The sequence below is a fragment of the Cavia porcellus genome, unplaced genomic scaffold (genome assembly GCF_034190915.1).
Source record: "Cavia porcellus strain 051 isolate PalLab524CR breed Dunkin Hartley unplaced genomic scaffold, mCavPor4.1 scaffold_10, whole genome shotgun sequence".
NCBI lineage: Eukaryota > Metazoa > Chordata > Mammalia > Rodentia > Caviidae > Cavia > Cavia porcellus.
In genome coordinates this window covers 20373581-20399479 of record NW_026947493.1, presented here as the reverse complement: position 1 = coordinate 20399479, position 25899 = coordinate 20373581, and the positions used below count along the sequence as shown (strand labels likewise).

The 25899-nt window shown below is 34.3% G+C and overlaps 1 protein-coding gene and 1 pseudogene across 1 annotated transcript in view; both read right to left on the bottom strand.

Moving 5' to 3' along the window:
- The window catches only part of Zcwpw2 (zinc finger CW-type and PWWP domain containing 2), a 180626-nt gene that overhangs the window by 82183 nt on the left and 72544 nt on the right, over positions 1–25899 (bottom strand). Inside the window, exons 2-3 of the mRNA XM_063257073.1 lie at positions 16690–17035; positions 11299–11458 (exon numbers count right to left, since the gene is read on the bottom strand). Of these exons, the coding sequence (XP_063113143.1) occupies positions 11299–11458; positions 16690–16976 (447 nt within the window). The 5' untranslated portion in view covers positions 16977–17035. The remainder of the gene's footprint in view (positions 1–11298; positions 11459–16689; positions 17036–25899) is intronic.
- LOC134477959 (ras-related protein Rab-13-like) lies at positions 9466–11087 on the bottom strand (annotated as a pseudogene).

Below are 25899 nucleotides of genomic sequence, written 5' to 3'. Positions count from 1 at the left end.
AGAGAGAGAGAAACAGAGAGACAGAGACAGACAGACAGGGACAGAGAGACAGAGACAGAGATATCAATAAGGTAGTTTGTGAGCATGAAGATGATATAACCAAATAGTAATAAATAAAATAATCAGTGAGCTTCTAGAAGACACGAATACAGTTAGCTAAGATAAACAACATGACATAAGACACTAATATACAGTCCATGGATAAATAAATATGAATTTGAATCCAGGAGATTATGAAATATGACTAGAAACCCAGGATATAAAAAATTTTATAGAATATGTGGGCAGCAGAAGTGACCACTTTTAGGACAGAGAACTAGAAAATAGTGCCAATGCAGGTGATTTTATACTGTGATACCTAATAAATGAGATAATAAAGATATCCAAGATCTGCTAAGTAACACAAAGGAGATTAATAAGACTCATTGAAATTAGCACAAATGACATACCAGCCTGTTTACAAAAATAATAGCAGAAAACTTTCGAAGAATGGAGCAAGAATTTAACGTGTAGATAGGTGAAGCATATGAAATCCCATATAGCCATGAGCACAAAAAAATCTTCTCCATGACACCTTATAGGTGAAATCCCAGAACAGTGACACAGAAAAGAATCTTAAAAGCTGTTAAAGAAAAATAACAAATTATTTATAAAGGCAAGCCCATTAGCATTACAGTATACTTCTCAACATAAATCTTAAAGACTAGGAGAGTTTGAAGTACAATTTCTCAATGCCATAAGGAAAATAAATTTCAACTCTGAGCAAGCAGTATGTCCCCAAAACTACCTATCAAACTGGTGGAGAAATATAATCTTTCTGCAACAAAAAACACCTTAAGAAATTCATGACCACTAAACAAGTGCTCAAAAAATTCTCTAGGGTAATTCAGAAGAGACAATGAAGCCAATGATAACAAAAATGTTAGTGTAATAAATACATCAGTCAAAGTGAGCATTTAAGCATAAAAAATTGTAATCATAAAATAATGCATGAACAGGAATAAGTCAGTACCTTTCACTAATAACTCTCAATATGAATAGTCATAACTCCCAATTCAAAGACAAAGACCGGCAGATTGGTTCAAAAAATGAAGCCAATTATATGCCATATACAAAAACACACTGAACCCTCCCCAAAAGTTACAAACTACAACTCAGTCGATGGTAAAATAATAGTCCCCGTGATATGCCTGAAAACAAGAAGTAACTGTCATATTTTTAGAAAAATTGTACTTCAAGCCAAAACTAGTTAAAAGAGACAAAAAAGGTAAGGACAGACTGGTTGAGAAAAAAACTCAATAGGAATAAATAGCAATTATAAACAAACAGAACAATTAACTTCATAAAAACAAAAATTACTGGACATAAAAGCGCAAACAAATGTCAATACAGTTGTAGTGGGGGCCTTCAATACCCCACTGTCACAAATAACAAAGCAACTCGACCAAATATCAACAAAGAAATATCAGTCAAACTACATCTGTGAACAAATAGACTTAATAGTCATCTACAGAGCATTCCCCCCAACCACAATGACAGAATACATATTGTTCTTAGCAGCACATAGAACTTTCTCCAACACAGAGTCCATGTACTAACCCATAATGCATGTTTAAAAGTATAAGAAAATCAAATTTATACCATGTATATTATCAGATCATATTCCAATGAAAGGAGAAATCACAAAAATAATGCAAACCTACCTATTGAACACTGACTCAAAAATTCCAAAAAGATACGAAAAAATGCAAAAAATTATTACAAAGGTAATTTATATTGATCAAGTAAGCTTCATCCCAGGGAATCAATTATGCCTCAATATATGCCAATCAATAAATATAATATACCATATGAACAGAAATAAGTGAACTCAGATAATCATCTTGATAGATACAGGAAAATTCTCTGACAAAATTCAGCATTCATTCAGGATAAAAACCCTGAAGAAATAAGCACAGGAGAACTTTATCTCAATCTGATTAAAGCCATTTATGACAGCCTATTACCAACATCATATTGCATATAGAAAAAATGAAAGCTTTTCCTCTAAAGTCAGGTACAGAATATTCACTATCACCTGCATTATTCAATATAGTACTCAAAAGTTTAGCCTGCACAATCAGGTAAGAGAAATAAATAAAAGGGATATGTATATGATAGGAAAGCAGATGCCACGATTCTTTACAGAAGAAACCCAAAGAATTTCACCAAAAGATTCCTAGAACTAATAAACAAATTCAACAAAGTAGCATACAAAATACAAAATCAGCACATACACACACACAGTGTTCCTCTGCTCCAAAAATTAGTCCACCAAGAAAGAAATTGAGACCATAATATCATTCACAAGAGCTTTAAGAAAAATTAAATACTTAGAAATTAACCTAACAAATTATGTGAAAAACCTCTACAGTAAAAATAACAGTGTTGTGAAAAAGGAGATTGAAGACAGCATCAGAAAATGAAGATATCTCCCATTATTATCACAACTCATATATAGATTTAGTCCAATTCCAATAAAAATAACAACAGTATATTTCACAGAAGTACAAAATACAATCCTCAAATTTATATGAAACCAAGACACCAAGGACAATAAATGCAATCCTTGGCAAAGCCAAGAGCAAAGCAGGAAGAATCACAGGCCCGTATTTCAAGCAAAAAGCTTCAATGACAAAGACAGCAGAGTAATAGCACAGAAACAGACACACAAATAAATGGAATAGAATCCAAGTTGTACAAACAACCCCAGTTGTATTCAGCCATATCATCTTGAACAAAAAGGTGGAGAGCATACACTGGGAGGAAACATAGGCTCTTTAATAAATGGTGCTGGGAAAACTGACAGTACATATGCAAAAGATGGATTCCAGACACATTCCTCTCACCATGTACTAAAATAAAATTAAAATGGATCAAAGATCTAAATATTTAAAAAAAAGAAAAAATCTGCTGGAAGATAAAATAAGTAAAATTCTTGAAATAAGCATGGGCGAAGGCTTTTGAACAGAACATTAATTTGTGCAAGTAATAATGTCAGGAAACAACAAATGGGATTATATCAAATTAAAAATTTGTCCACATGCAAAGGAAACAATCAACAGACTAAAGAGACAACCTACAGAATGGAAAAATTTTAATAGATATTCCTTTGACATAGGACTAATATTTAATATAAATAAATAATTTAAAAAGATGAGACTCCACAAAATGAATGAAAATGATTGGCAACTGAATTGAATATATACTCTCAGAAAAAGTACAAATGGCCAATAAATACACGGAAAAATGCTCAAGATACCTGGTAATTCTCTAGGTAAGTAGAACAACACTGAGATTATTTCTTACTTGGAGAGAATAATGGTCATTAAAAAATTAAGTAAAGCTAGTGAGACTTTATTCCTTTGCTTCTATCTCTATTTTCTTTTTAACTTCTTGGTAAGAAAATAAATTGGTACAGCTACTATGGAAATAAGTATAAAGGCTCCTCAAAAACTGAAAATAAAATTTCTATTTGACCTATTCTTCTATTATTTTCCAGAAAGATGTAAAGACATACTTCTGTAATACATACCCATATTTATTACAGCACAATTCATAATTGATAAATCTTGGAAATGGCCTATATGTCCATCAAGAGATGAATGAATTTAAAATTTTGATATGATTACACAGTGGGGCACTACTCTGCTACAAAGTAAAGTGAATTTGAGTCATTTTTGGGAAAGTAGACACCCCTGTAAGAAAACAATATTCACTAAAATACATCACATTAACAAGCTTAAATATCTACAGTTTTTTTTGCTCAAGAAACCCAAAATATAAATAATTCAATAAGTAAAATAAAGATAAACAATAGGAAACATTTTTTGTAAATGAAGAAACCAAGTGATAGAGAAAAGAGATGGAGGAGGGAAAGGAGAAATAAAAAGAATTATGATATACATGTTATATACATGTCCTACTCCATGATGAATCTAATCATTGTGTACTACAAACATGCACTAATAAAAATAAATATAAGTTGTAATAAGCCACCATGCAGCACTTTCTATATCATACCCCTTTCTGTATTTCTTTGGAAAAGTTTCTATTAGCTAGTAATTAAAAAATTAAATAATGAAATGTACCTTTAAATATTGTAAAGATGATAAATTTTATATTATGTGCATTAAGATATTTTAAAAGGAATTTAAACTTAAATTTAATATATATAAAAATTTTATATATTCTGAATTTGAAGTATGGAATTTTAATTCTCACAAACCTTAATGTATCATTAAGTTTGTGGCAAGAAAATAACTGTAAACTCTGCTATGTAAGAGAACAGTGAACACTGAGTCAATGGATCATCTTTAAATCCAGTAAAGTGCCTCTGCCTCCCATTGCTATTGGTCAGGTAAGTGCTTCATTAGGGGCATGGAAAAAAATTGGAGAAATGCATAGGCTTAAATCAGACCTCAAAAATAAGCATGTCTTCATTTATGCTGAGTTTTTAAACTCAAGACTGATCTATAGTATTTTAAGCAACAGTACTAATAGATATCACAATCTAAACATAAAAGAAAATTTCTATTTTCTATTCCCGCTATTTTCTAATGCACATTTATTCTATAGAGATATATGTTTATGGGGAAACACTTGATCATTAGAGTCAAAGATTCTGTGTTTAATGATATAATCATAAGAAAATGGGATATTTAAATGAAAAGAATGGTTAAATGTGCAGAATCAGTATATATTCCATGACCTGAGCAAAACAGAAAGTGATAATTATGAAATCTATTTTCAAAATGACTAAATAAGCATTTATTAGAGTTTAGAGAACATTATGTCATTTGCCTAATTCATGGATTAGAATATATCCCTTGCTAGAAGTTATCTCAAAAAAATAAAAAATAAAAACAAGCAAACAAGGTGAAGTTAAAGAAAAAGAGTAGAGGAAGTCGATTATAGACTTTCAAGTATATGAGTGTTAGGTATCTCCATTCCCTGATAGAAGAATGTATCAAGAAATTACAACTATTTAACTAATTTAAGAATCTCAATATAGAAGACTCATAGTAAGGCATATGTCTTTTACTTTATTTTCAAGGGGTAAAACTGTAAAGGCAATTTAGTGAGCCTTTTATATTGGCTTAAAAATAATGATCTGATTCATAGATATTTTTATAACAGAAAATAAACACATCTAGAAAATTGAGAAAGTTATATATTAGAATTTCTCAGAAAAATGTTGCTGTTCCACCAAAGAGTCAATATGAGAAATCCAGTTGAAAATAAATTTCCCAAGCATTTGAAGATGGGTAGCTATCTATCTACTCCATTCTTTATGAACTGAGTGAAATCGGTCATATTACTTGGATTTAAGCTTTCACTGCAGCATAAGTTCACAGTCACCTAAATTCATAAGAGGTGAAGTGGAAAGATGACAGAGGTGAATTTAAGAATTTATTTGCCATATCAAGGTCAGCATATATAAATGTAAGTGAATCAAAAAAGAAAACAGAGAAAAAGAAACTGGTTTCTTACAATTGCAAAGAGCACAAGAGATAGTATTTCTTGTTTTCCCTCAAATCCCATCAAACAAATTCAAAATACTCATGAAGTCTTGTGGATATTTGGGAATATTAATTTACCAAGGCGTTAGATTAATATAGCTCTAGTTTATCTCCTGCTTTCAATAGTTCTCAGTACTTCTGTTTATACTAAACTACAAAGCAGGCAATAATGGCCTTGTTTCAGTACTGCACTGAAGAATTGAGGATAAAGTGATCAAATAGTTCTATATTCCTCAATTTCTAATATAAGATATTCTCCAGTTGATTGTTCTTAGTGCCATTGTTATTAATTTCTCCTATAAATATGGGGGTTTTATGGAAAGAAAGTAATTTAACTTTAAATTTAACTTGCTACTTCCAATGAATAAATAGCACATTTCAGGCCTACTAGAGAAAAAAGTAGTATGGTAAGTAATTTACATTTATTATCTCAGGTAACTCTCACAATTTCATAAAACAGATATATCTGAGTTTTGTGAAGGTTGTAATTTTTCTGAGGTCATACATTAGTTAGCTAACAGCAGAACCAATCTTTAAACCCAAAGACCCTGACTCTAGCTATTTTGTTAATCATGATGAAAAATTTACTCTTTTCCTAAGATTCTTGGAAGATTATGCACAAATAAGTCACAGATAAAACTAATAATTTAAAAATTACAGCAAATGCTTATCAAATCATGAATACATCATGTGGTACCTTGGTTACTTTTCTCTTGTTGCTTAGACAAACAGCTGACACCCAAAATTTGGGAAGGAAAGATTTATTTAACATATAATTCTTGGAGATTTCAGTCCATAATCATTTGGTTCCAAGGGAGGAGGCAACATTTCAAGGCAGCAGCAAGCAAAAGCAGCCAGAGCAAAAGGAGGAAGAGGAAACCTCTTTTTAACTCTTTTATTGTACACAGCACCCACCCATGGGGTGGGTGTAGTACTCACAAAATCTTGCCCTCTTCTTGCACAGGATGAAGATATTTACAAAGTAAAGATCATGGCTCCCTGCTGAGTCTCTCAAACTTCTAAACTCAAGTTGACACAATGTATCAACCATAACAGGTAAAGATAGTAATCAAGTAGAAGGGAAAGAAAGCAAAACAGTAATACACAATTAACATAATGACAGGTATAAGTCAATACCTGTTTTAAATATCAATGTAAGTGGGCTTATGTTGCCAACCCCCCCCCCAAAAAAAAAACCACTTATTAGCAGAATGGAACAAGAAAAAATAATCTGGTAATATAATGTACCTAAGAAACATATTTAACACAAAAAGAAATTCATAAACTAAAAATCAAAGGGCAGAAAACAGTACTCCATACAATGAGAACTCCCCCAAAACAGTAGAATATATCTTTAGACAAAGTGAATTTCAAGACAAACCTGATCAGAAGAAGCAAAGAAGAATATTAGATATTGGTTAATAGAACTATTCAACAGGATATAACAGTTACAAACATATAGTCATCAAACCATGGTGCACCTAATTTCATAAAATAAACTCTAAATTTCACAAAATACCAGTAAAACATCAATACAATTATGGAGGGGGATCTCAACACCCCACTATCACAAACAGATAGATGAAGCAAACAAAATATTAATAGAGAAATAAGAGTTGATATTCAAACAAATGGACCCCATAGATATATGCAGAAATATGTTGCTGTTCCACCCAGATCAAAGCAAGTGGGCACTCAAGTTCTCCACCCTAACCATAACAGAATAAAGATTCTTTTTGGCTACACATGGTAATTTCTCCAAAATGGATCATATACTAGCTAATAATACATGCCTAGGTAAATGGAAAAGAATCAGAATTTTACCATGAATATTACATTGCAACTACAAATCAATAGCAAAAGAAATCACAGAAACTATGCAAACATGAAAATTAAACAACATAGTCTTCAGTAATCATTGTGTCACAAAGAAATAAAGGAAGAAATAAGAGTTTTTAGAATTAAATAATAGCACCAGTATGACACACCAGAACTTATGGGACACAATAAAGGCACTGCAAGAGAAGTTTACAGAAGTAAGTGCTCACGTCAGAAAAACAGAATGATTCCAAGTAAATAACCCAATTATGCACCTCAAGTCTTAGAAAAACAAGAACAATCCAAACCCAGAGTTTATATAGGGAAGGAAGCTACAAAGATCAGAGTAAAAACTGATGAAATTGAGAATAAAGAATCAATGAATCAAAAAGCTTGTTTTCTGAAATAATAAATAAAATCAAAGAACTCTTAGCTGATCTTACTAAATATGAAAGAAAAGACACAAATTAATGCAATTAGAGATGAAAAAGATGAAATCACAATGGACACTGATGAAATTCTGAAAATTACTAGCAACTACTTATCAAGCATATGCTAAACAGTTGAAGAATTAAGAATAAATGGACAGATTCCTAGATACCTATGAATTTCCAAAATTATTTCTTGTATAAGAGGTCTTTATTTTCCCCGAGTGAAGTGGGTGTGCATTTAATATTTGGATCAATGTAATAGAGTGTGGATTTAGAAATTGAAAATATAGGCACCTCAGAGTAGAGAAGACCTTGAAACACTAAACCCCTGGGAAGTCGTAGCAATAAAATTGAAGATTGGAAACAGAGTTTTCCAAGTCAGTGAACTGAAGTTACTCATTTTCAACCAGTCTTTTATGTATTATTTTTAACATTTTCTACCTCAAAAGTTAATATTGCTGAATAAACCTCCTTCCATAGTTTCTTGAGTAACTGAGACAATGAGAATTTAATCATTCATTAGTTACCATGCTCTGCTGAGTCGAGACCCTTGGACAGCTGAGTGGGGAGTCTGAGGACAGGAGGAGAGTTTGACATGTATCAGCTACATTTCAGGCAAAGGGAAAGTAACATTTTTGGCCCTGACTGAAGATACCCAGTGGAGAAGACTTCTTTGTTCTATTAATTAAAAAGGAGCAAATTAAAAAAACAAACAAACAAAAAGGAAAGGAAAAGAGTGAAGGGCAGAGGCAGGTCCTGTAAGGAGGTGCCTGAAGCAACATCCAGGAGCAAGCCTGCTGCAAAGCAAGTGGGCACTCAGGTTCTCCACCCACATCAACCAGCCAGCAGGGGAATGAAGGGAAAAGAAAAGCAAACAGTGACTCCATGCCTACTCTCATTCTAGCATTTCAGATCTGCTTGGCAGTCCTCAACTTCGGTGCAAGAATTTCTAAGGCTGCTTTGTTGCTTTTAGGAAACTGGGAAATACATGTTCTTGATTCCTGAGTTTGGCTTTCCTCTACACACTTTTCCATTGTCCAAAAGATTAATGGTATGGCTCACTTGAATAAAACTACCCATGTTAATTCTAACAAAATTTAATACTTAGAATATCTGTTCCAACAGTTTTTAAATGCACTGTATTTTTTTGCGGTGGCGGAGGTACCAACAGAGGCCTTTATTTACTTTTTATTATTTATTTATTTATTTATTTATTTATTTTGGGTACCAGGGATCAAACTCACAACCTCGTGCTTGCAAAACAGGCACTTAGGCAGTTGAGCTAAATCTCTGGCTCCTAGGCCCTTAAAACTGAGAAAGACCAAATGAAGTGGCAAGTCTTCAGAGAGTGGCGTCTAGCTGGTCTCTTGAAGGACCTTTGAATCTCAGTTAGTGACACAATAAACCAATGGACTTACGTTTAGGTTTGTCCTGAAAACCCAGGGAAGCCCGAGGCCACAGGCTGCCCATGCTTCCGGCCTCTCTCCATGTGGTCTTTCCCCTACTTCCCTCACGGTGTTTTATCCCTTCCCTCCTTCTCCATGGCCTTGCTTTCCTCGCCTCTTTTCTCCTTTTCCCTCGCTGCTCCATCTTCTCTGTGTCTCCTCACCACCTGGGCACCTATCCCAGGTCCCTGCTGCGTATCCCCGCCATCCTCAGCCCTGTGTCTCCCAGTGGCCGCCAGTGCAAAGGAGCGCAGTGAACAGGGCCTTGTCCCTGGCAGCATTTGCTGGCATTCCTCTTGGGGGGGTGGGGGGAGCTGCGGGCAGAAGAGCAGCCTTGCTGCCCTCTCCAGGCCCCGACTTGAGCAAGACGCCCCAGGCCAGGAACTGAAAGCCGCATCCACATCCATGCTGGATTTGGCTCTTGTCTAAAAACCGGATGTCCTGCTCTGGAGCCAGCTTGTCTGCCCGCTCTTTCTGCACGTTCTCTTAGCTTTCAGGTCCCACTTGTTTCCCACACTTGTCCACCGCAGCCAAGGCATTTTCTCTGATGCTTCTCTCCCAGTTCTGAACATTCTCGAAAGATTTCTCATCCGTGGTGTCAGGACAAGGTGGGCAATCACTGGAGACATGAAGACCGGGACGATGCCCGCAGCTCCGCGGCAGCAGGCAGCAGTGACCACCTTGAATCGCTCCTGGCCAGCCGTGCCCCAGACTTGCAGTTTGATCGTCCCCTCAATGTCCACAGTGCGGATCTTGAAATCAGTTCTGATGGAGGAGAGGCACGTGCTGCTGAAGTTGTCCTCCGCAAAGTGAATGTTCAGACAGGTCTGAAGAGGTGGCCCTAGGCCTTGGCCGTGGGGTCCTAGGCCTTGGGGTGGGGTCCTAGGCCTTGGGGTGGGAGCGCCCTGCTGGGACCGCAGCAGAGGGCTGGTTTTGGTTTTTAAATATAGTATCTTAGGAAAGCCCTGCGCTTTAGTACTTTGTAAAATAAGATCCTCAGGTCACTTTCATGAGCTGCTGGATTCCTTCATCTTTTAGGAAAAAGAAGAGGGCACAGGAGAAACGCTGCTTCCTGTCTCCAGTGATTGCCCACAAGCATGCCTAGTAACACATCCAACATCAGAGAGCAAAGAAACTGTCCACCTACAGATGATTTCCTCACCTACAGTATGAAATGGATGAAACAGTGGCACTCCCTACTTACATGTTTATGAAAATAGTGCTTCCTTCTAGCTGCTGTACAAAAGTGTAAATGATGCCAAAGACAAAGTAAAGCCCATTTAAGCTATCGCAAATTTCCTTAAATTCAATTTTGATGTAGATCAAATTTTAAACAGACATATATTTACATATGTATTTGAGTATGCATGCTTTTTACTATAAAAGACAAACTATTCAAACTGATTCAGACATATACAGCTTTATGATATCTACTTTTTAACCGGGTTTTAAAGAAAGCATGGTTTGCAGATTAGAAATTTTAATGTTAGGATATAGACAGGAATAAATTGAATTGATTTATACTTACTACAACAAATCTTGGGAAATAGGTCCAGTTCACTTCATCTATATATTCATTTTTCTGAGAATTCAGTGTACTTATTAATTATAGGGTGGAACTTAAAGTTTAAAAAGTGATATTAAAGGAGGTAGTATAATGAAATATTCTATTTGAAATTTGAAAAGCTAGTTGTACTACATAATTAATTTTTCCTGTAACTGGGGCTATAACTTAGTCTTCCCAAGAGAATTCAAAAATTACCAAATGATAATCGTAACTGCTTTAGAAGGCAATTATGTAAAGGCTTTAGTTGATTTTTTACTGTAGCCATTATAAAAATCAAATTAAACTCCTATGGCTTTTTTATACCCACAATTCATTTGAAACAAAAATAGCTTAAAATATAAATGTTTGGATTTCAGAGCATATAATATTTTGCTTTTATAAATCTAAATGTGATTATATATATGGATATTTGATGTTAAAAGGCTAAAAATAAAATCAAATGTGAAAAGATCAAAGTGTTGATGACATGTACCCACCTTTAATGTGACATTACAGTGTTCAACAAATGATGCATTTATCCATGATCTTGAATGCGGATTTCCCAGGAATTCTACATGATACTGTTCAACATTGCCATCTGAGTCATAGGTTACATATTTCATTTTAAAAGGATCAGGAGAAAGTATCCCTGGCCACCTTTCAAAATAAAATATTTTAAATTAGTAGGGTTTTTTTTTTCAAAAAGGCAGGCATCAATACATCTACCACAATCATATATCATGCTTAAGAATTTTAATGACTTTCATTACAAAACACACATTTATATTCATATCTTTTAAAGATGGGTTATTCATTTGCTAAAAGTAATAAGCTATATCTTTGAAGCTATGGAAGCCTTTGAAATAGTTACAAATGTGAGACAGATAAAAGAATCATAAAACAAAAGAATGATCTGGGTCAGTACATGATGTTTAGGTACTGCTGACAGAAAAGATAAAAAAGATTTATCAAATTCACGGCAGGGTTCAATTAACTCTAATCAATAGCAATGATAAATTACAGAAGTTTTAACTCGCTGGCATGATTTTTGACAGAATGGAAGAAAGGCAGTGTACCCTGAGCCAAGAATGCACTCCCTCAAATACTGATATCGCAGACTAGGATAATATTATATAATAAAACTACTAGAGAAAAGCAGACATAAAGTTCCACAATTTCATAGTGTCCTTTTTTCCTCTAGCACCTCTACTAGTTGGTGAGCAAATTGTTAAAAATCCTCAGTACTCGAAATGAAATATTCTTATGCAAAATATTTAATGTGCTCTCATAACCTAAATCACTAGAAACTCATTGATTTGTTTCATCTTTCTCTGACCATTCATTTCTCACATTTTTTCCTTTTCTATTCTTCCTGTTCTAGGTTTGTTTTGTCTTTCTTTCTTTCTTTCTTTCTTTCTTTCTTTCTTTCTTTCTTTCTTTCCTTTTTTCTTTTTGAGACAGTGTGTCACTATGCAGTTCAGATTGGCCTTAAACTCACTTTGTAGCCCAGGTTACTCTCAGACGTACCACAATCCTCCTCCCTCAGCCTCCAAGTGCTGGGATTACAGGCATGTGCCACCACTCCCAGCTCTGCTTTTCATTTTTTTTTTTTTTTTATCGGTACTGGGGATCGAACTCAATGACTGCCTGCTTGCAAGGCAGGTGCTTATGCTGCTGAGCTAAATCCCCAGCCCCCTCTGCTTTTCATTTTTATATCTGTAGCAAAGAGCTCCTTACATTGATAACTTTGGTGAATAAAACTGAAACAATGCATCCATATGAAGCGTAAACACAAAACTAGAGAAAAAGTCCTTTAAAAAAATCCCTCTGATCTGATAAAAGCAGCACTAGAAAGCTATTCAAATTACTTAGTCCATTAGATTTTGTTTTAAAACAAAGCCCAGCCAGGTATGTGGCACTTTGGTATAATCAAAGCACCTGGGAGGATAAGGCAGGAGGATAGCTGCAAGTTCCAGGCCATCCTGAATTAGAGCAAGACTGTACTACCTCAAGAAAACCGGAAGAGAAGAAAAGAGAAGAGACAAGGGAAGGGAAGGGAAGTGGAGGGGAGGGAGGAGAGGGGAGGGGAAGGGAGGGGATGGGAGGGGAGGGGAGAAGAGAAGAGAAGAGAAGAGAAGAGAAGAGAAGAGAAGAGAAGAGAAGAGAAGAGAAGAGAAGAGAAGAGAAGAGAAGAGAAGAGGACAGTTTTGGTGCTAAATCCAAATGTTTAGCACTAGATTAGATGACACTTATGCATCAAAAGCATGACCAGTGCAAAAGAAAGGGAAACACATGGAGTCTACATTATACTTGAGAAAAAGAAGGACATTAGAAGAATTAAATAGTTCAAAGATGGAATTTTCAGTCTCTTCAATTATTTTTTCTTTCTGGTTCAGAGCCTAAAGGACAGCACCATTTGCGGACTGCAGAGGAAGAGAACAAGTCAGCAGGAAGCAAGCCGCCCTGTGAATCAGCACCGTGCACTGCCTGCCACCGCCAGGGACGGAGCAGCCAGAGCCTAAACCACCATTTGGATACTGAAGTGTGTGAGCATAATGTAAAGCGTGTCTTTGTGTGCACAGATGTGATCTGTATATAGGAAGAGAACCACATGACCTCTGAAAGTCTTCTCTAGCTCTATAATAAAGTGACTTTGTATCATAGTTGAAAGTTACTAAATTATCTAAATACCTCCCTTATCAGACATTTGACCAAAAGAAATGCTTTTGTATCATAATGAAGGGCAGAATATGGTATGATTTTAGTGCTATAACACTAAATGAGTAAGACATAGATGAGTTTTCAGCAGTATGTAGATTTTTTTTGCTTTCAGGTTAAATATCTTAACTTCTATTGATATTTTATATACCATGTTTTAAACAAACATTTTCTTAAATAGTATTTAGACTGTCTGAGTTACTTTTCTTGTTGCTGAGATAAAATACCTGACACCCAGAGTTAAAGGATGAAAGATGTATTTGGGCTCACAGTTTGTAAAAGTTTCATTGTACAATCCCCTGGCTCATGGAAGCAGGCAGGGCAGAGCAGAAGACAAGCAGAAGCAACAATAAGCATCAAGCAACAAGTGAGGACACTCTTTCCATCACTTATGTCTTATCCAGGCTACCTGCTCTTAGACTGGATACAACTCGCACGCAGGGTGGGGCGCCCCACTCCTACTCAGAATTATGCCACATCAATCAGCAAACTCATTTCATAATCATGCACCCCTAGTCCCAGCATCATGTACTCTAGATGCAGCTACCTCTGAAAAAGCCCCAACTGTGACTGTGTGAGACTGCAGGGGGATACTACTCAGTGTAGAGTAGCTGGGGAACTGCAGGGTGAAAAAAATCTAAAATCTGAAAAATCAATCAATGAGTTTTGAAAAGGAGGAGAGAAAAATGAGGTAGGAGGTCCTATTGAGAATTAAAGGAAATTAATAGGGTTGGAGAATAGTCACAGAAAAGAATGAATATGAAAAAGAAAACAAGTGTTTCTATAGTGCAAAATACAGGAAATAAATATAATCAGGAATTAAAAGAAGATGACAGAGGAAGAGAGAAAAGAGAGAAAAGAAATAAAGAGGGGAAAGGGAGAGAAAAAACCCTACCACTCCACTCCAAAAAGAAGGAAAAGTTAAAAGTAATAAAATAGAAAAATCATGAAATGACTGAGTCAAAGAAAAATTTGCTGTTTCTGAAAGAATGGTTTCTTTCCAAGATCTGCAGTGTTGTCCTATAGTCAGTCACAGTTTTCTGTGCCTGGCTTTAGTATCTGTGGAAATTAAGGTGCTCTCCCTTCATCTGAGGACCCCATGTTAGCAGCCAACTAAAGTGTGCCCTTGCTTGCTTCAGTAGATGGAAAATATAATCAGCCCTTTGGTCTCTGCTGAATGTAGGCTGCAGCACTAGTGTTCAGGTGAACAATTGGACTTCGTGTCTGTACTTGTAGGATCTGGAAATTCCCTCCTCTCCCTGTATGCTGCCCTCACACAAATCAGGTCAGTTGGTTAGTCCTTACCTCTCCTGCCCTGTGACAAGGGGAAGCAAAATGTAGAGCCAGCCTGTAGTTGGTGGACAGTCATGCCTTTGTGTCGGGATGTCAGGAGGCAGGGTGGGCAGGGGTGGAGGGGGAATTCTACACCTCACCTAGATATTAAAACGTGCAAAAAAATCTGAACAGATGCCCCATCAAAAGGTACATGGTTCAGAAATAAAAACATAAAAAACAGTTTTCATAGCATATGCTCCTAGCAATGTGTATATCAAAGCAACACTAAGACACTACTACATAAATGTTACCATAACCAAAACCAGAATATGGACAATACTGAGTACTAAAAAATGTGAACTTTCACTAATTGCTGATGAAAATGTAAAATCATATAGTCACTTTGAAATGCAACTTTTCAGTTTACAAAAACTACATATAAACACAACATGCAATCCAGCAATTCATATGCATTGGTATTTACTCAAAGTAAATAAAAATATGTCCACATAGAAAGCTACATACGTGTTCTTAAAAGTATTATTTTTCAAGTGCCAAAAATGTTCTTTATAAGAGAATGTGCAAATTGATTATGCCATTTACAAACATTTATTATTGCTCAGTAATAAAAATAAAAGCAGTCACTATAAAATATATAGAATAAATCTAAATACATGTTATTAAGTTAACTCATTCTGAGAATGTTACATACTATATGATTTAAATGATGTAGCATCTAGAAAAGGCAATAGATCAATGGTTTAAAAAAAAGCAATGTTTGCTGAGGGTTTAATAGAGAGAAATGACTAGGTGGAGTCCAGATGATTTTTATGTCAGTAAAATTATCCTGTATTATAATGCTATTAAACATTTGTCAAAGCCTATGTGATATATAGTACAAAGAATAGACCCTAATATAAACTGGAAGTCTGCTTGATAATAATGAATGTTGGTTCACGACTGTAACACATGTACCATATCGATGCAGACATATTTCATGGGGAAATGATTAGTGGAAAATCTGTTTCACTAAATTTTTCTGAAAACCTAAAACCTTGATAAAATACAAAGTCTATTAATATAATAAAAATTAAACTTTCAAATAAATAAAATGGGGAAATAAACCTAAGAAATTTCAGAAAAAAAGTCCATATTTTTGATACCCTGAGAAATCAATAGAAAAACAGGTTCTGAGCTATAGATTATTTTTTTAAAGGTAAAAAAATAAAATCCACTCAGCAGATTCATGTTCTGGATGGAGAAGAATCATTTCTAAATTCCTCCATCTAGATAGAGAAATCTAAACTTATATATATATATGAACATAAGAAGACCCTGAAAAGTGAAAATATGGTAACTAGGTACACTGAAGTCTGATGAGTGAATAACAAAACAGTGAGTTCCTTAGGCTCTCTTTTGATATTATGTACACTTAGACTGAAAGTTAAAAGAAAACAGCAGCCCAGGCACATCAGTAAAACTCACTAGATATATTTCAATCTCCAAATGTTTGATAATTTCAAAACACAGTCTTAAAATCCATTTCAAAGAAGAACTCATAAAGAAACATAGTCATCTTCAAATTGGATTAAGCAGAATATCAATGTGTGACATGCATCAAAGGCAGTATTTAGAAAAAATTTATAGATCTGTCATTGTTGGGGGGAATAACAAATTTGTATCCAGTTACATAAGTTTACAATTTAAGCAGTTAGAAAAGAATAACTCAAGCCTTCAAGGAAGTCAGAAGAAAATAACAATGAGATTAGAAATCAATAAATAAGAAAGTAAACAAAACAGAAAAATGGAAACTTTCTAAATATTTTTAAAATCATAAAACTAACAAGGACTATTTATAACTCAATAGTTTAATCCTAAAACAACAAAAAGTTTACCTTGGCCAACTCTGTAATTTTACCAAAACCAAGCTTCCGAGAGGGAGTTGTGAATAGACAATCTTAAATCCACTTTCATAAAGTTGGGACTCTTCAGGAAAGTCTTCTTCAGAAATAGAGCATTTATTGTATCTCGAGTCAGCATTCATAAAGCAGTACCACGGCTCATTGTGATCAACTTTGGCTGCATCTTCACTTGACAACAATCTCCATTTCAAACAATTTTCATTCTCACACTGAACCCATATTTTGTTTATGTACATATTGTTTTCCACTGTGGAATCCATTGTGTCATAAGGATATCCAGTTGTTCTACCAAATTTTCTTTTCTACAAATATATTTAACCTGGAAAGTAAGAAAAAGGAAAATACAAAATAAGGATTCCATGTAAAATAAGAAGAAAAATTCAAACCTATTGCATCTCCTTCTAGAAAAATGGCTACAACCAAGAAATAAAATAATAAATGTTGGTGAGGTAAGGGGAAATAGAACCCTTCAATATTGTGATGGGAATACTAACTAGTATAACCACTATGAAAATAAATACTAGCAGACCTCAAAAAACTGAAACTGGAAATTCTATTAGACTCAGCCATTCCCCTTCTATTATCTTTCGCAGAGTTTAAGATATCACATTGCAGTGATACACTATGTGCAGAATCATGTTTATAGCAGCACAATTTCAACAGCTAAATTGTGGCAGCAACCTATTTGACCATCAAGAAATGAATGGATAAAGGCCAGGAATTTAGCTCAGTGGCATAAGTAACTGTCTGGCAAGTGCAAGGTCATAAGTTCAATTCCTAGTACAAAAAAAAATGAATGGATACATAAAAAGTATATTTATACAGAGCAGAGTCCATAAAAAATGGATAAATTTGAGTCATTTGTAGGGAGGTGGGTATACCTTGGGAACATAATGTTAAATAAAATAAATCAGAATACAAGTTTAAATATGTTTTCTTTCATGTGAGAAATTCAAAATACAAATAAATTCCAAAAAGTACAATAGAAAGTAGGGACATAGATTTTTTTTTTCCAAATAGGAAGGGAGACAAGATGGAAGAAAGGAAGGGAAAAGGATAAAAGAAGAAATCAGATTTGTTATGTATGTCTACCAACTCCCTGTGAGGAATGAGATCATTATATAGTACAAACTTGTACAAGTAACAAATACAAATTGAAAAAATTCAAACCAAAATTAAAGAAAACTCTGATATCTTTTTTTCCCACCCTCTGTCCTTCCAAAGGCTGTATATGTTGAACATGTTGCTAATAATCCAGGAACAAAGCAACAAATCAGAAATATCAACTGATCTGAATAGTAAGTGCTGTAAATTTTAGAATATGAAAATATGATGGAGCAGGATAGTAGAGATAGCTAAATTTCTATTAACCTGCTACATAGCAATATCCAGTAAGTGTCAAATATTCTGTCAGTATCAAGTGGTGAAACATGCTGATTATACCCCATGCATTATTCTGTGTTTTATGCATGTAACTCATCAGTCTCCATACATATTTTTCTGCCCTGTTTTGACAGGGGAAATGTAGCCAAGAAAATGAAGTATGTTTTTACATCCTAGAGTTACGATGAGGTAAGATTTAAATTCATATGTAGTTCTAAATGTTGTGACCTTTCGATTAGACTAAATTGCTCCTTGAGTATACCTAAAGCATGCCTTGACCCTCTCTCTAATTCTCACAAAAACCAAATGCAATAAAATATTTCATCATGCAAAAATTTAATATTAATTTTAAAATTAAATATTGTGTTTATATAGCTTCATTTTTAATTTTCTTCAAATTTTTGTTTTATTATGAAAATTTTACACATATAAAAAGTTATATAATTACATGATTAAACCCTCAAAATACAGAATCTATAATGTTATATCCATAAGAATAAATACCACTAAAATATAAGTAAAATTAATTGTTAGTAAGTCATTTTGCAATGCAATGCTTATTAAGAAAAATAATTGGGTGTACCATAATCATATATTAGTAAAACACTACTATATAAATGTTAGTATCATTTAATTAATAAAGCCTCTGGTTAATGAATTAATCATATCTTACTTGGAAAATTGCAAATTGCTTTAGAATTTTTCAATAGTCATAATTCACAGTTTCTGAACTAATCATCCTACTCATCTAAATGTATCCAAAGAAAACAAATTTAAGAGACTAGTTTTTTTCAGAAAGATCAAAAATATTTTTCTGCAGAACTATTTAACGTATTTGAAAAGTGGAAAAATTTTTAAGAGTCAAAAAAGAAAAATTTGATAATGTAAAATTTTGATAATGATATTTTTATTTGATTCATTCTGTCAAGGATAAGGAAATTGATAAGGAGCCATGGGGGTTGATGCTTCTTTTTCTCTTTATTATTTTTCTTGCATTTTTCTGTTACTTTTACCTAACTTTATTAACTCTATTTTTTATCTCAGATTTTTGGATCACTTTTGTCACCTCCTCCTCATCTTCATTTTCTTTCTTTTTCAGATTTTACTTTCATTTTTTCTCATTTTTATCTCTTCCATTTTATTATTAGTAGAAGTAAGGATTATTAAATTGTAGCTATTTAGTTGCCTTCATAATAACAATTCTTTTCTATCTCTAATGCTGTCATAGTTCATTTTAGTTGAAATTTACTGGGTCAATATTTGGTTCATCTCTGTGTCTATGTTATTATTGTAAGTCTCTACTGCAAAGAGTGTTAAATTGTCTGTTGTTTCTTATGATATGTCAATACCTGTTTTCCCTTGAGATTACAGAAGAAACAAATTCAAATTAGTAAGTTTGAAGATTTAATTAAACAAATAAAGGATTTTACTAATAGAATGTTCAAAAACCTGAAAGAACAAACAATAAACTAATTGAGTCATACAAGATATGAATAACTATTTTGGTAAAATATTAGAAATTATGAAAAAAGAAAGCAGAAATATGAGATTGGAAAATTCAAATTATGCAAGGGTAATAGATAAAACCAGTGTAAGGACAGAATATTAAAGTGAATAAAGTGGACATAGTAGATCAGAAATTCAATAACATAAAAATTAGCAAGACACTATGCAAGCTGGATCCAACAGCTATTAGATGATTCAAAAAACCTCAGAATTGTAGAAATAAAGAAAAAATTAAAGACAAAAAATTATAAAAATATCTATCCCTTGATATGATAGTAATTTTCCAAATCTAGGGAAAATTTCAATATTCAAGTACAAGAGGCACATAGAAACTTTCAAAACCAAAGCCAGAAAAAAAAACTATCCATAAAACATCATAATTAAAATTATAAACTCGCTGCAGCGGCGCTCCTGGCAGTGCTTGGTCGACTCTGGAGTTCTGAGAAGGCAAGCGGGAGCCATCGTTTGGAGGCTGGACTACCTGGTGTAAGTGCCCCGCGTACTGGGCCTCCCCAGTCCAGATAGTTTGGGACCCTTGCTCAGCCCCGAGAGGGAACTTTGTGGCTTCCTGGTGCACTAGACCAGCGCTGCGGGTCCTAGGCGGGCCTAGGGCGGCCTCCCCGCTCCTAACCTTGCTTGGAGGGAGGACTCTGGAGTTCTGGTGAGCAGGCGCCATCAGTTCCAGGGGCTGCGCTTGGGCCGCCCTGCTCCACCCCAGAGACCCTCTCTCAATCCAGGGAGCTGGGTGGCCAGAATCCCAGGAGCTGAGGGCATAGAAGAGGATCGCCAGCAGACCCTGGGGAAGCCTTGGAATGACACTTGAAACACAGAAATATAGGAAAATGACAAAACAAAAGACCAAATTACAATCTCAAAGCTGCAGCCCATCCAAAGAAACCTTAGGAGCAATGTACATAGAAGAAAATATATGCTATACACCTGAAATATCAGACATAATAGCAACTGAAATAAAGAAGCAACTCCAGGAAGCTTTAAAGGAATTCAAACTAGAAATAATCTCTCAGGTAAAAGAAGAAATGAAGGAGATGCTAAACATATCTAAAGAAGACACAGTTAAAAAATTGGAGGAACTAAACAAAAAGAATCCCTGGATGAGCAATATAAGAAACAAAAGTATAGAAACTCAACTAAAGGAGAAAATACTAAAATTTATTAGAGAAAAAATAGTAAAAAACCTATAAAGGCAAATCTATGGAAATGACAGCCAATCTTTTATCACAAAACCTAAAGTCCAGAAGAGCTTTGTCAAGTCCTAAAAGAAAGAATTGTCAATGCAAAATTAGTGTTCAAAACTGATGGAGAAGTAAAGACTTTCCATGACAAAGAAATCCTAAAGAAATACATAATTAGTAAGTTAGCATTGCCAAAAATACTTTCAGGAATCCAAAATGAGGCAGATAAGCCACCAATATCAAAAAGACCAAAGGCAAGTATATATCTATGAGAGTAATTAAACAAAATAATAAGCACAGGAGAGATAACGCAATATAATGATTCAGTTAACACTTATAACTATCAATTTCAAGATTTTTAACTCTACAGATTTAAGTTTGGGCCAAAAAAATAAAAATATAAACAATATGTTGTCAGAAGGAGACATCTCATTCTAACGAAAGCCCACAGACTAAAACTGAAGGCTAAAAAAATGAAATGTCATGCAGTGGGAGCCTGAAAACAAGCAGCGGACGCTATCCTATTTTCAGGCATATTAAAACTCAAGCTAAAGTTGTTTTTGAAAAAACAAGTGGCCACTACATGCTGAAAAAGAGAACAACTGAACAGGAAGAAATAACAATTTAAATGTATAGGCATCAAATACTGGTGTTCCCAACTTCGTTGAACAAAGGCTACCACATATAAAAAGACAGATACCAAAGAAACATAAAAGACATTAATACCACACTCTTAACAAACAAATCAATGACTTATGTACCCTGAAAAACTTTCGTTCAAAATTAATAGTGAAACAAGGTAATTTCATGAAATCACAAAAAAATCATGACAACCAGACCTATATTACAAAATATCTCAAGGATGTCTTAGAAAGAGACAATGAAGCCAATATTGCAAAAGGTCAAAAGAATAAGTATAGAGTGAGCAGCAAAACAAAAGAAAAATATATATAAGGAAATCAGCAATGTGAAAATGATACAATGACAAGAATAAATCAATACCTCTTGGTAATAACTCTCAACATCAATGGCCTCAATGCCCCAAATTACACAGATTAGCAGAATTGATCAAGAAAAAAAATCAGTGATATGAAGTATATAAGAAAGACCTTTACTTCATAAAAATTCACAGATTAAAAATTAGAGGGTGGAAAACAGGAATCTAGGAAAAATGTACAAAAGCTCTTCTGTTTTCAGATAAACTGTATTACAAGTTAAGACTGATTAGAAGAGCCAAATAAATTCATACCTATTAGTTAAGGGAACAATTCAAAAGAAGAAACAATTATAAACATACATGCACCCATACTGGCACATCCAACATCCAACAAGTACCAATGGACATAACAATTAGAAAAACACACAACTGTAATGGAGGACCTCAATACCCATCTGTCACAAATAATCATATCAGCTAGACAAAACGTCAACAAAGAAATACCAGATCTTCAAAAAATTGAACTTAATAGATATCTGGAGTGTTTGATGCAACAACAAAAGAATACACATTCTTCTTAATAGCACATGGAACTTTCTCCAAAATAGACCACATATTAGCCCACAAAGCATGCTCAAGTAAATGCAAAATAATCAAAATTATTCTAGGCATCTTATAAGATTATAGTGCAATTAAACCAGCAACCAAAGGCAAAAGAAAGCACAGAAATTATGCAAACACATAGAAATCAAACAATACCCTGTTGAATAATAAAGGGGTCACAGATAAAGTGAAAGAAGAAATTAGCTAGTTCCTACAATCAAATGCTAATGGAGAACAACATACCAGAACTTACAGAACAAAATGAAAGCAGTCTTAATATGGAAGTTTATAGCAGTTAATTCCCACATTAGCAAAACAGAGTGAGCTCAGATAAATCACCTAATGATTCTTCTCAAGATTCCAGAAAAAGAAGAACAATTCAAACCCAAAGCTAGTTCAAATAAACAAATTATAAATATCTGAGCAGAAATCAATGAAATTGAGACCAAAAAAGAAATACAAATAATTGATGAGTTGAAGAATAGGTTCTTTGAATGAATAAACAAAATAAAACCTTAGGCAATCCTACCAAAATAAAAAAAAAAGATTCTAATTCATGTAATTATAAATGAAAAAGGCAAATTCACAAGAGATTTTGCAGAAATCCAGAATATGATGAGTAACTGCTTCGAGAAACTGTATTCTATTAAAATGGGAATTTCAGAAGAAATGGACAAATTTTAGGTACATAAGAACTAGCAAAGTCGAACAAAAAGATATAAAATACAGAATAATTCAATATGCATCAATGAAATTGAAGAATTAATTTAAAAACTACCTACCATCTATATTTAATCTATTTAAGGTATGCTGTATACATGATCCTGTGTTTATATATTTTGTCTTTAATCAGTTGTGAAAAGTCATCAGTCATTATCACTCTCAATACGGGCATTTTTATTCTATTTTACATGTTTGTTTTTGAATTTTTATACTTTGTATTTTATTTTAAAATGACTCATATTTTAAATATTGCTCTGTGGCACATTCATGGTAATTTCTTCAGCTCCTCTCTTAATCTTTTGCTGAGTTTTCAAATCAAGAACTTTTACATATAGATAGATGCATATATAATTCTATTTCTACATTTCCAAATCCATAGGGGCTTATTCATATCATCCTGCTCTTTACATGTGTATAAGGAAACCATAACATGCATGTATGTGTGCATGCATATGTGTGTGTGTGTAATATTACTGTTAGCTGAGTTTGCTGAATCTCTATCCTGGTAGATTACTTCCTTGTAATTTCTATGCCAGGATTTGTCTGTGGAAATACTTTGTGGCTTTGAATGGTAACACTTCCTTATATACATTATAAATTTTTTCATTTGGCTTCTCTCATTTTTAAATTTTTATGCTTATCTTATTAAAATATGAAATATGTAAGAGTTGGGGGTTTTTGTCTTATTGAATAAAAACTTATTTACTACAAGGTTTTAAATAAAATTTCCCATATATTTGTCCAATATATTAATTGTTTCATTTTCACACTTAGAAATTTAACCCCTTTCAAATTAATTTTTTGTGAATTATGATATGAAACACCATTTTAATCCAAGTGGCTAACCAGTTTTCTCAATAGTATTTACTTAAATGTTCATTTCTTTTGTCTTTAATCTGAAATGGTATTTTATAGCAATTCTCACATACGCGTGCACACACACACACACACACACACACACACACACACATCCAGCCTGAGTTTTGTATTGACTCCTTTTGTTTTGTCTTTCTTTGTGCCAATAAAATTGTCTTATATCTGATGGAAATTTCCTCCTTCATTGTTCTCCCTTCTTCTGTCATACCGACACTCTGAAAAATATTTTTATTCCCTCAAGAGCAGATGTATCCTTTTCCTAGATTCTGAACACTGGATTTTGAAAACCTCTTAAAAATTTCAGGAAGAGATTTATAGCACCTGCAAATACTACCAATGTTATGTCTTTCATATATTAAAAATATATTTCATTTTCTTTACTTTTACATTAGCTCCAAGAAAAGTTGCAATAATAATAATATCAGGTATCTTTTTCATGTTACAATTTTAGCATTAGTGAAGCATAAATATATTAATGAAAAATAGAAAAAATAACTTTTGTCAACACTTTCTTCTAGCTATGATAGCTTTCTGCATACCCACTGGTAGCCACTGAAGCTGGAAATTGACCACTAGTGCAAGACTGGGATATTGCCAGGCCAAGAACAAAGAGTGCCCAGTGCAAGTCACAGAAAGAAGCTGCTTCCGCCCAGAGAACACCTAGTCCAAGACAATTTGAACCCTGAGTTGCTAGGAGAACAGGGTATCATGTGACATTAAGTTGCTTAAAGGTATAAATAAACACCCCTGCCATGAGTGGCCAGTTCCTTTCTGCCCATCAGGAGCGTAAGGGCTCCATCTGACCCCAGCTTTGTCTCTTGTTTATTTTCTCATTCTCTCATGGTCTCTCACCCAAGGAACCTCAAGTAATGAATGGGTCACCGTGTATTTTGCCACAACATAGATAAGAGATTGAGGGTGAAAGGACACTTGGGGAGAAGCGCATTGGTATAGGTCAATAGGCATCACTGGAGTGTACTGATAGTGGCTTCTTCAGGTGTCAAGATTGGAACATTGAAACAATCCCTTCTTCTCTAGGGTCAGTTATAAACAGGCCTGTGAGAAAGCCCTTACCCAGGAAAAAGGAAAAAAAAAAAAAAAAGATGTATTGACTTCATTAATGGTATAATTATGGAATAAACAACTTTTAAAGAATTGCAAATGTATATGGAAATGTTTGTTATATGCTTGATTCCTGTATTTACTCCTCTTTTGTGGATTTTGATTAGGAAGTACCTTGATGATTGCAGCCTTGTTGGGATGACCACAAGGTAATTGGCTTAGAGCCATGTTTTAAAATCAAGTCCCAAGCAGTGAAGAAATGGCAGAGTAATAGAAATCCAATAAAGATTAATGAGCTCTATAAGTTTTCTCAGTTGGATAAGGAAGGAGAGATGGGAAATGACTCTCCTCTAGAAGAAGAGAGCTATGCTATGAATTCTGTTTTACACCTGATATTTTAATTGAGCCACAAGCAGCGATCTCCACATTTTCAGCTCAGAGAAACTTTGCTGTGTCACAGGTTAAAACTTCCACCTCTCAGGGAGTAGAAACATTTTCTCTGTCTAATTTGCAATTGGTACTAAAAGAAGCCAAACAGACAGGTGACTACATGGAGGGTTTTCAACATATCTACTTGGCTACTAAATCCCCAAGAGTGTGAGACAAATCATAATCACAGGTCATCAGTTCATGACTTAAGGAAGGGGGAAAATAAAGCTATTTGTTTTTGTTGTGGGGCAGGGGGAATTTTGCTAAAAATGGTGCTTCTGTGCCTGTGGAGGCAGCACAGTTACTAAATGTCCCTTCAACTACCTGTCCAAAGTATAGACTACAATATCCTTGGGCCACTTGATATAAATTCAAACTCATGTGGAAGGCCCACCTGTTCCAGAAAATCCTCTGGTAAGGCCTGCCTTTCCACCAAACAATGGACGTGCTTTCCACCAAACAAAGATGGAG